This window comes from Bison bison, unplaced genomic scaffold (assembly GCF_000754665.1).
Source record: "Bison bison bison isolate TAMUID 2011002044 unplaced genomic scaffold, Bison_UMD1.0 scf7180017864371, whole genome shotgun sequence".
NCBI lineage: Eukaryota > Metazoa > Chordata > Mammalia > Artiodactyla > Bovidae > Bison > Bison bison.
The window spans coordinates 14,745,184-14,756,539 of record NW_011494943.1 but is presented as its reverse complement, the minus strand read 5'-3'; the positions used below and the strand labels follow the sequence as shown (position 1 = coordinate 14,756,539).

General features: G+C 47.5%; 1 protein-coding gene across 1 annotated transcript in view; it reads right to left on the bottom strand.

Annotated features, from left to right (window-relative positions):
* TEX2 (testis expressed 2) overlaps positions 1–11,356 on the bottom strand; it is a 103,145-nt gene that overhangs the window by 9,648 nt on the left and 82,141 nt on the right. Inside the window, exon 8 of the mRNA XM_010856416.1 lies at positions 5,641–5,773. Within this exon, the coding sequence (XP_010854718.1) occupies positions 5,641–5,773 (133 nt within the window). The remainder of the gene's footprint in view (positions 1–5,640; positions 5,774–11,356) is intronic.

Genomic DNA, 11,356 nt, shown 5'->3' with positions numbered 1-11,356 from the left:
AGTGCAGAGCAGCCAATGGGAGGTGAGTGGAAAGAATGAAGATTGCACGGGTGACGGACAGCTCATGTTAGTGACGTGACCAACTAATGGATGACGGGGTTGTTCAGTAAGTCCTCTAACACTGGCTGAGTTCAAAAAAATTGTGCTTTCTGGCTTAGGCATCTCCAAGTTAGTTTTGGCTCCAGACTTCTTCCTTGTGAAATTACATACCCCCACTCCCGCCCCAGCTCCTGAAGGTCACAGAAAAAGCCAGCAACCAGGAGTACAAATCTCAAGGGATTCCAGGAGGCAACTGACATGGGAAGCCAGGAACCTTTCAGGAGAAGTACTAGTTTAAAACTTCTTTTTAAATGAATAAAAAGCTTCATCAGAGAGCAATGTTCCTCATGAATCTTTCCAGGGTAGGTTCTCAGTTTCCAGAGGCCTGGAGGGTCTGTATCACCAGCAGTGGCGAGTGATCAAGGCTCCCCACTGAGGGCACTGGAGGGCTCCCGGCTGAGCTCTGGCCCCACAAAAGGCAGCTTCCTCCCTGAAGGGAGGCTTTACTTCGGAGAGGCAGAGAGACAGAAGGCAGGGCCCATCTCAGGCTCAGAGACTTGATGGGGACAAAATGAACAAGGGACAGAACTATCTCTGAACATTGTTACGCCATCAATGGTCACTAAGCAGAGGGTCGGTCTTATAATTTTGAGAAGAACAAAATCACCAGGACAGGGGAAGGCATCCCAGCTTAGGTGCCGTCTCCTGCATTCGAAACCCTCTGGGGTCTTCCTCAGATGCTGTCCTCGGCCACCAGAAGCCTGTACGGGTGCTCATCTTTTGGCCAGCAAGGGCCAAGGGCGCCCAAGGGTAACACACCTGCCAGTGTGGCCTTGAAGGCCCAGCTGAGGTCCCAGCATGGGCAGGAGGGCTCTGAAATCTCCGCCCTGAAACAGGAGCCCGGCTGTAAGAGGACCTACCTGGCAGGACACCCGGATCCTCCTCAACCCTGCTCTGAAACATTAGAGCCCACGCTCTAGCCAACGGGCTTGAGTGTGGTGTTGAGAAGAAACTCCCTCTGCAGACACAAAGGCCTCTTGTCCCTGGCCTCGGGGACAGCACCTGACTCTTCCTCCTTCCATCAGAGGCCTGGCCAGTCCAGGAAATGCTCAAGTGTCCCCGCTGGTCACAAAACCATCTCAGCCCTTTCAAGGGTTGGGCGGCCCTCACAGAGCTCTTCTTTTATATAAAAGGCAAAATAGGATTCCTAAGAAAGCTTACACGGGGACCTGGGATGAAGAAAGTCAGGGAAGTAAATCCCCAAAGATCATGTGACCTTTCTCAGAAACCTAGCTTACTTCTTAGGAACATGATGGTGCCCTCTGGTTCAGACAGCATGCTGCCAGGTAAGGAATCTACACAGCACCAAAGGCTGCCTCGGTATCTTGGACCGCAGTGAAACCTGCAGAGCCACTGGCCCCTCCTGTCCCCACTGGTATTTGACATCTGGCAGCCTCCTGACCTGAGGCAGAAGATGCCAAAGGCTGAGCACTGCAGTGAGCTCTCGGGTTCCTGAATTAACCCTCCGCAAGACAGAGAACAGGACAAATTTTGTGGCTTGAAGTTAATAATTTAGACAATGCCTTATCAGTTAAAATAGATCAGATGACATGAAATTCTGATTGTGGCTAAATGGTACCTCTCCTTTCTGCCCGGGGAGCTATATTATGCAGCACCAACAATAATTAAAAGTGGGGCTAAATGTCTGGCTGATTCAAGTTTATAACTGAATATGCATTTTGTGATCTCAGACTTATGATGAATTTCAGAGAAAGACACCCTGCACATTCTTATATATAAGGTGTGCTAGTACATGATAAGCCTATTTTTTAAAACACACCTTGGGATTCCAGATGAGAGTCATATCCCTTCTAAGAGTCACCTTAAAGGGCTGATTCCAGTTTCGCTGCCCCTGCTAAAAATCTTTTTGGAAATGTGCTTGGAGTTGGACACGTAGGAAAAGTGAATTATTTTATCATGGATACTCTGTCTTGAACCAAACATTTCTTAGCCTCATAATCACTGGCACCTCTGAGTGATGCCTGGCAATTACTCAAATATCTGATTCATCTAGAAAAAGTAGGATGATTTGCTGTCACTCAGAGTACCTAAAAGAAGGTCACAGACACTAGAGGCAGTTCTACAAAGGAGCTCCAAAGAATGCTTCAAGTGAAGGGTGCATAATTAAACAGCCCAGTGAGGTGACTGCTTGGCGGGAACCACACTCTTAAGAGTGTTCGTTTTCTTTAACAGAAATCAGGCCCATACGTCTGCTACAGATACACGTCCATGTACACCCCCAGTTAGACTGAGTCACAGCGTGGATGACAAGGACGGGGTTCCCAGGACATCAGGGCCTCGGGGCAGGGTAGAGGACTTGGGTACACTGAGCAGCCTAATATGGAGGTCGGGGAGCGCCGCTACGGGACTCGCACACCAGCCCAGGCTGCCGTGGTAGAGCACGGACAACAGCAAACGCCGGCCCCAACGTTCATTTAAAGAGCAGCCAACGTGCAGAACATTCCCCCTTCCTGACTCACTTAGGTCCCCTTCAGGCAATTCCTAAAGTTCCAACGCCCAGCTCACCACCTGAATTCCATTTTGAGCGTCTTAGGGCCCAAGGTTACCATAACTACCGTACACAACCAGAAGACTATTGGGGAAATGAAAAGACTAAAGGAAAAATGTCTGCAAGTACAAAGTGAACCCACATTTCAAAGGGACAGGCCTTCACTAGAGTGAAGAAACACAGACTTCTCACCACCAGCCTTGGGGGTGACGTGAGGACGGGAACAGACTTTCTACGGCAAGTAGGGCTTCCTGAGGGCTGAGCAGCATCTCCTTGGGGACTTCCCAGGGCACAGTCATTTGCATGCTTGAAGGGGGTCAGACAAAAGCAGTGAGACCAAGCAGAGGCCCTGCCAGAGCAGGACGATAGGGGACAAGCCCCCGTCCGGAAGTGAGCCTTGGACTGGCAGCCACGAGATAAAGGGAGGAAAGGGCTGCTGCTGGCCCACTCTTCACACTCGGGGCTCTAGGACGGGCTTCCTGAAGGAAACCAAGGATCATGTACCAGCCACAGGTGCAGGGACTCCACCTCTCCTCTGGTACTCAGCCTCAGGGCGATTGCTCAGCTCGTGACTGAGAAGTGATGCGAGAATCACTTCTGGGATTAGGCTCTTAGGTACGGATGAGCTTTCCAGAGGCTCTCAGAGCTCCCAGATATTGTGAGCCAAGTGGTGTGTGTGTAGGCATCTTTCTGGGGCAAGGATCCAGAACTCTCAGATTCCCAATTGGGTCCTTTTTGCAAAAAAAAAAAAAAAAGGGTTAAGGGTTCATTTTTCCAGGCCTTTTTCTCCCAAGGTCAAGTGCTTTGGAATTATACTTGTCTTTGCTTTTAAAATTAAATGACAGCCAATTACACATCAACATAAAAGTTAACACCCTCACAGGAAGGCAAAACATACCAGACTCTACTGGGAAAAAATGGTACTTTAGATATATATTAAACATTAAATATAATACATTATATTCTTAAAGCAGAGGATATTTTTCATGCAGTCTAGAGAAGCACTGCTTGCTCAGAAACATGTCCATCCTCTGATCAGCCGAGTTTTATGAACTTGAAATTGCTCCAGGAGAGCCGCATGAACAACAGTGGACGTGGGACGCCTCAGCGGCAAGGATCTCAGGGACCCGGCCATGATGGGGCCCCACCTGCCCACAAGACCCCCTTCTTTCTAGTGGAGCCCCAGCAGCTTTGGGCAGCTCGGGGCTGTTTCCAGAAAGGGCTCCCTGCACGAATGCTCCTGATTTAAGTCTGCTCTGTCTCGCTCCTGGTTAGTTAGAGCTCATTTTCAAGACCACTTCTGCCTGTGGTGCTTGGTTTTAATGGCAGCTGTCTTTGCAGTTCTGCTGTCCTGGGGCTGGCCTGATGGTGCTCAGTGGGGCATGGTACTGGGGAGGGGTAGCTGGGGACAGAAACTGGGTTTGACTCGAGGCCTGGATCAGAACCCCCGCGATCCCAATCAAGGAAAGCCTCTTAAGCGCTCCTGATCTCAATCCTCTCAGGTCTACAAACGGGGCCTTTATGTCAGGGGATGTGATGAAAGGACAAGCTTCCTTGTGGTGTCACATGGGTCCACACGAGGCTCAGCACTGATGGGGGGATGAAATGCTACACGGAGGGCCGATCAATAGCACTCACCGGAAAACACAATCCACAGATTGCCGAATCCAAACACATTTTAACAAACAGTAGAAAGGTGAAAGGAAAACAGCACAGATACAGGTTAGATTGCATACAGCAGGTGAGATTCTCCAGTAATTAAAATATAAACATTTTCATTAAATCTCCTGGACACATCAGATCGTCTCAGTCGAAGAATGTTCTGGAATGTATGACCCAACTCCCCCCATCTATTGTGTGTCTACCACAAGTGTGAATTACAAGCATCAGGGCAGCAGCATAACAAAGCAAACACCTAAGAAGAGCCTGTGTCTTATGTCTGTATTCAGATGCTGGGAGGATGGCTCCATCATTTTACTACTCATTCCATGCAAACAGGTTAAAGATGTAAGATGCAGACTCTAATCAGCATTTTTCAGTCTGATAACAATAATATAATTTAAATTTGTCATCTGAAGCAGTCATTTTTAAGGTGTGTGGGAATGTAAAAGGTCCCAGCTTATTCAGTCTAGGCATCTAAGGGGAAAAAAATCAACTTCATCAACCCGCTCAAAAATTGGGAATATTTACAAAGTCAGACAACTCCACGGCAGATGCAGTATCTTCTACAAAGAAAGGCATTTACTAAGAAAATCAATGGTGTATTATTTAGGGAAAATACATTTCAAAACACTTTAGAAGCACCCTCTTGGCTGCAAAGTCAATCATCTAATTATAAATAATTCTGACACTGTGATTAAAGCAGATAGACCCCCGAAGGACCTCAGCCTGACCCACATATTGCTATTTGTGGCTGTAAGTTAGAGAAGGATCTTTCTGGATGGTGATTCTTTTCACAGAGCATTTTACTGTGCAGCCTGCCCTGCTGATCTGAATCAGGGATGCTTCCTGGGTAATCAATACTGTGCAGTCCCGAGGCTGGTGGCCGATAGCACTGAGCAGAGGTGGGGATTCATGGTCTGTCTGCAGGGGATGAAACCAGGAAACATTCCCTGAAATCCTCTGTGGCCAGGAAATGCTTCCATGGAAGCTCACTCAACCTTGGGTCTGCTGCTAAGTCACTTCAGTCGTGTCCGACTCTGTGCGACCCCATAGACGGCAGCCCACCAGGCTCCCCCGTCCCTGGGATTCTCCAGGCAAGAACACTGGAGTGGGTTGCCATTTCCTTCTCCAATGCATGAAAGGGAAAAGTGAAAGTGAAGTCGCTCAGTCGTGTCCGACTCTGTGCAACCCCATGGACTTCAGCCCACCAGGCTCCTCTGTCCATGGGATTCTCCAGGCAAGAGTACTGGAGTGGGTGGCCATTGCCTTCTCCAACCTTGGGTCTACTACACAACAAAGCTGCTTCTCAAGGGCTGGAGGGAGAAGCAGGTTCCCCGGGGTTGGGTTAGTAAATTCATATAGCCCCTTACCCTTCTTTGCCAATTTCTCCAACCTTCAGGGCTTCAACAAGAGGCTCTTTACCTAGTTTGGTCAAATTCATTTTGGTCTCGAGAGTCATCAGAAAGGACCCATTGTAGGACATTTCCAAATCAATCCAGAGTCCTGGAAAAAGGGTTGAAAAAAAAAGGTTTCTTTCCCCCATAAAAACATGACTATGAATAACAGTATCAAAAGTTATATTTTAAAGTATCTAAGTAGGTATCACATTGCAAGTCTATATATACTGCCTGTACTACCAAGGCATGTGAGAGGAGACTGTGAAACGAGAAGTTTCTAGAAATAGTTCAAGCATCTGGAAAATTGCCAGCATTTCAACACCCATTACAATGATCAGAGTGACCTCAGCACCCATTGTGAGAGATGGAAGAGTCCGGTCCTCTGGGTTCTTCTTACACTTAGTAAGAAACACAACCCCCAGGAGGAGACGGCTTGTCTCAGGACAAAGGCGGGACGACGTCTGCTGATTCTCAGTGGGTTAGAGGCAGAGGAGAGGTGCAGAGACTTCACAGCAGGTTGGGCTCTTTAAAGACACAAGTGAGAACCACTGTCTGTCTTGAAATTCTCCCCTCTTAGGGTGGGGGTGGGGAGGGGCACAGAAAATGGTTTAGGTTTAGCTTGGTATGATAAGGATGGTGACAAGACCTTTTACAACCCTTTTCTTTCTGGAAACTGTGTAGTAATGGCAGCAAAAGTATTTATGTTCCAGCCCCAGGATTAACCAGATAAAGCTGGGTAACCACTTTGTACACCTTTGCTTTAAAACTGGTCATGTTGATGACAACATATCTTAGAGGCTTTTGGCTTTGTGGAATTTCACTGGGAAGGCCCATCAGAAGTGGCCATTGACCGGATGTCTAAAATGCAAACAGAGGTCATCTCATGACCTTCTACCCAGGGTCCTAGAATTCAGCAGGCAGGACAGACCACACTGTGATTTTGACACTCCAAGCGCCACAGCACCTCATGGACTTCCCGTCAAAATGTGGTCCTTCAAGTGGGTGTTTAGATGTTAATAAACTTATAAGATAAATATCTGAAAGGAAGCAGGAAATTAATTGAAAATCATGTTCACACACAGCCACATTTTCAAGTAATTACAGTAAATAACCTATTCCCTGTTTGGCCACCAAGCATTAACGGTACAACTCCTCACTAAAGGCAGAATAATTTCCATTTTGCTTTCACCAAACTCCTTTTTATTATAATTGAAGGTAATTATTTTCCATGAAAGACCTGGTCTAATTGATATGCAGATCAGCTGTGAATGTCTTTGCAGCAACTCACAAAACTGCTCTATTTCTTGCTTATGTTAAACACTTAAAAATCATTAATTAGCTTTGCTTTCCAAAGGCACTGTTACTGAAAATAAGGGCACACCTGCTCTAATAAAGATATTTAGTCATTCATCACTTCCAAAAGAAAGGGGATTAGGGTAAAAGGTTTGATATTAATAGATTTTTAAGCTCAATATAAAGAGAACATCAATAAAGAAGATATATCTTTAAAAAAAAAAAGAAGTTATTTGTTTTTGTGTATCTCCAGCTTTATTTAACTTGAGAATCAATAGACTCAAACTACCTGTGTGCTGTCTGTATTCATACATGATCATTTCCTTTGAAAACCCTACTCAGGATTCCAATAAATATTACTAGTTCGGATTCCTTTTGAAGGCTGTCATATTTATATACATATATATACACACACACACTTTTTTTTAGTGCTAACAAGTTTTAAAATTCCAGGGTCATACATAACTTTCCATTTGTACTTATCCTTAGCTTCCCTCTTTATTTTTTAAAATTAATTTATTTAATTAGAATACAATTGCTTAACAATGGTGTGTTAGTTTCTGCTGTACAACAACATGAGTCAGCTAAGGCTATCATATTAAAAGAACCAGAATTTACTTGTTATAAAGTGGAAGCGTTCGCCTGTTTTTTAAATAAGGGGATATGGAAAAAGGTTTGGTAAACAGCTGCGCACACCCTGCTCATCGGGACACTCCACCCAGTCACCTGTGGTCGGGCCCCTCTGAGCTGAGGCTGGAAAGAGGGGAGAAGAGTACGTGGAGCCCAGTCACATGGACCAGGGCTTGGGCTCCCCTGAAAATTTCTTGACCTCTGGGCACCAGCCTCCTCTTCTGTACCAGGGAGATGACGCTGCTTACACAGCCAGCGCCTGGTGCATCCTGGCAGGGCTCTTCCCTTTCTGTGCCATCGCCAGCCCACTTCCTTCCACGACTCTGGGCTGCAGCCTAGCTTGCTATTGTTGCTGTGGCTCTTGGGAACCAGACCAGAGGAGGCCAAGAGGCCAGAGGGAAGAGGCTGCACCAGGCAGCCAGACAGCCCTGTCTGGCTGGGAAGTGGAGGGTGGTACATGGACATCTGACCAAGCTTCTGCATAGGGGATGGAGCCTGTTTTTGTATCACTATATATGTCCCATGATGGTTGGATGGCATCACCAATTCAATAATGGACACGAACTTGGGCAAACTCCGGGAAACAGTGAGGGATAGGGAAGCCTGGTGTGCAGTAGTCCAGGGGCTCAAAAGAGTTGGACATGACTGAGCAACTGAACAAAGTATGTCCCGTGAGACCCACCCATGGGGCCCTGCTTAGTCCTCGTTCTCAGTGAAGATGCAGAGTCAAGAATGGTTTGAGAATCTTTAAATACAGATATAAAGTACAAACACTCAAATTATCCTAATATGGCATGCTTGCATTCAGATGAGGATGAGATGACTATCTGAACATTAGATGTAAAGAAAAAATATGTTTCTGTGACAATGATTCAGCAGCAAAAATCGCCCTGAAAAGCTTGGAGCACATACACCTGGAGCCAAGAGCACCTGGTTACATAAAGAGTGAGTCAGGAGTTCCCACCTTGCAGAGCTGAAGGATGAAATCAACAGTTACCAGAAAGGGACAAATGTAGCAACACTGAAGTGGGGACACACGCTGTGTCCTGAGTGGCACCCTGACCCTAACGGGCTGCACACTCCTCACCTGGGTGAGCGCAGAACAGTTTCTTCTGGGCTCTTGACAAAGATTAAGACTTCCTTGTGAGGCATTTCATTTAAAATGCGGCTTCCAGACTCCCTTGGTGGTACTGTGGATAAGAATCCCCCTGCCAGTGCAGGGGACACAGGTTTGATCCCTGTACCATATGCCGCAGAGCAATCAGCCGGTGCCTTAGAGCCGGGAAACCGCAAGTACTGAGCCCACACTCCCCAGAACCTGTGCCCCCCAACAAGAGAAGCCTGTGCACCGAGACTCAAGTAGCCCCCGCTTGCCACAACTAGAGAGAAAACCCATTTGCAGCAATGAAGACCCAGCACAGCCAAAAAAAGTAAATAATAACAATAAATAAATAATTTTAAAAATTCTGCTTAGTATAACCACCTGGTCTTGGTAGCTCTCAAGGACAAAAACCAGAAGTTAAGGAGCAGGACAATTTTTTAAGTCTTTTAAACAGGAGTAAGGTGGGCTTCCCCTTGGCTCAGTAGTAAAGAATCCAGCTGCAGTGCAGGAGACACAGGAGCAGTGGGTTCGATCCCTGGGTGGGGAAGATCCCCTGGAGGAGGGGCATGGCAACCCACTCCAGTATTTTTGCCTGGAGAATCCCATGGTCAGAGGAGCCTGGCGGTCTACAGTCTGTGAGGTTGCACAGGGTCAGACACGACTGAGCACAGCACAGGGCAGTCATCCTGAAAGGCTCTCCGGAAAGGGTGTGAACGCAGAGGGTCTTGTCTTAGTCTCTCAGGCTGTGGAACAAAATACCACAAACTGCGTGGCTGAAAAAACAGATACTTATTTGGCACGGTTTTGGAGGCTGGAAGCCCAAGATCAAGGTGCCAGCCGATCCAGTCCTCATGAGGGCTCTCTTCCTGGTTTGCAGACAGCCACCTTCACCTGTGTCCTCCTGCGGCCAACAGCGAGTTAGCTCTCTGGTCTCTTCTCCGGGGGCACTAATCCCATCGTGACGTCATCTAAACCCAATCACCCCAAAGGCCCTGTCTCTACCATCTCATTGCAGGTAGGGCCTCAACAGATAGATCTGGGAGGGACCCAAACATTCAGTCCATGAGGTCTCTACCACATGAGGGGTCTTCATGTTGCAAGGCCGTCCAGTGGTGAAGGGTGGCACCTGATTACCAGCAAGTCCCCGTCTGCCTTTCACTGGCGACAGGGGAAGCACAACTGACACTGAACGTGACAAACTTCAGTCGGGCTTCACACAAGGGCCTGAAGAGCGCAGAAGGCTCTTTTTTGTTTCTCTTCAACTGCGTAAGGGAAGGATCAGTTTCCACCACCACTGCTATCCAGAGGGAGACTGCAGCAAAAGTTACTACTCACTTTTATGCGGCAAAAGTGAGTAGTAGTGTAACTCCACCCCGAAGTGTTTATTGAGTTCTTTTTTTCTCTTTTAACATAGCTGCTGTCTTTTTTTCCCCTCCTGGCTGCATTGGGTCTTAGCCTCGCGCGGCACTTGGGATCTTTGCCACGTCCTGTGGGATCTTTCTTATTGCAGTTCACGGGCTCTCTAGTTGTGACACTGTTGCTCAGTAGTTGCAGGGCACAGGCTTAGCTGTTCCACGGCATGTAGGATCTTAGTTTCCCGATCAGGGATCAAACCCACGTCCCCTGCATTGCAAGGTGGATTCTTAATCACTGGACCACCAGGAAAGTCCTGTTTATTGAGTTCTTGACACAAGCCATCAGACCTCAAGACTTTGAGCTAAACCCCTATCCTCAGGAAGTTGATGCCTGAAGAATAACAACAGCCTGGGCCGTGGGGAGCAGAGCAGACTGAGATGCCACCACAGGTAGAACACGTACCCTGGTGCCTGTCACCCGAGACAAGCAGAACAGAGCTTCTTCCGCCTTCTCCCTGGTGGTTCATTTAATAGATTCTACTAGGGCTTCCCTGGTGGCTCAGTGGTAAAGGATCTGTCTGTTAGGCAGGAGATGGGCTCAATCCCTGGGTCGGAAGATCCCCTGGAGAAGCGCGTGACAACCCACTGCAATATTCTTGCCTGGAGAATCCCATGGACAGAGGAACCTGGCGGGCTACAGTCCATGGAGTTGCAAAGAGTCGGACACACTAAGGTGACTGAGCAGAAAGGCATTAGGACTAAGAAGCAGTCTTACCATGCTGGCAAAAATCCAGTACTTTCACTCAGCAATTCACTGCTGTGTTTACTATTAAAATAACCAAGGGGCCTCAGTCTCACTGGAGCAGGTTTAAGGGGCAGGGGCAGCTCAGGAGGCAAGACGCTCTGCAAGCCTTGCTCACTGAGCCTAGCTCATGTTACCTGCTCCTCCACTTCCCTCTACCTGTAACCATGGCTGATTTGCTCTCTGAAAGCCAACGTCTGGCATCCAAAGAACAAAAGCTCTCAGAATGGAAGATGTAGTCACATGTTATCAAGAACGGATGTTTGAGTTATTCAGCTCTTAACAAGCACATAGGTGACTGTTCTGTTCCTGGCAAACAGATCGGTGCCATGTTGCTCCCTCAGATACCGCAGGAAACTAGTATTGTTCCTCGTACTTGGGTCCTTTAGGACAGATGTCATCTTTGGTTCTTTTGACCTGTAACTGTTCTTGGAATGGCTCCGCCTTTCAATGTCGACACAGTCCCAAATCAGAGTCTCTCCTCCCCACCTCACCCAAGACCTGCAA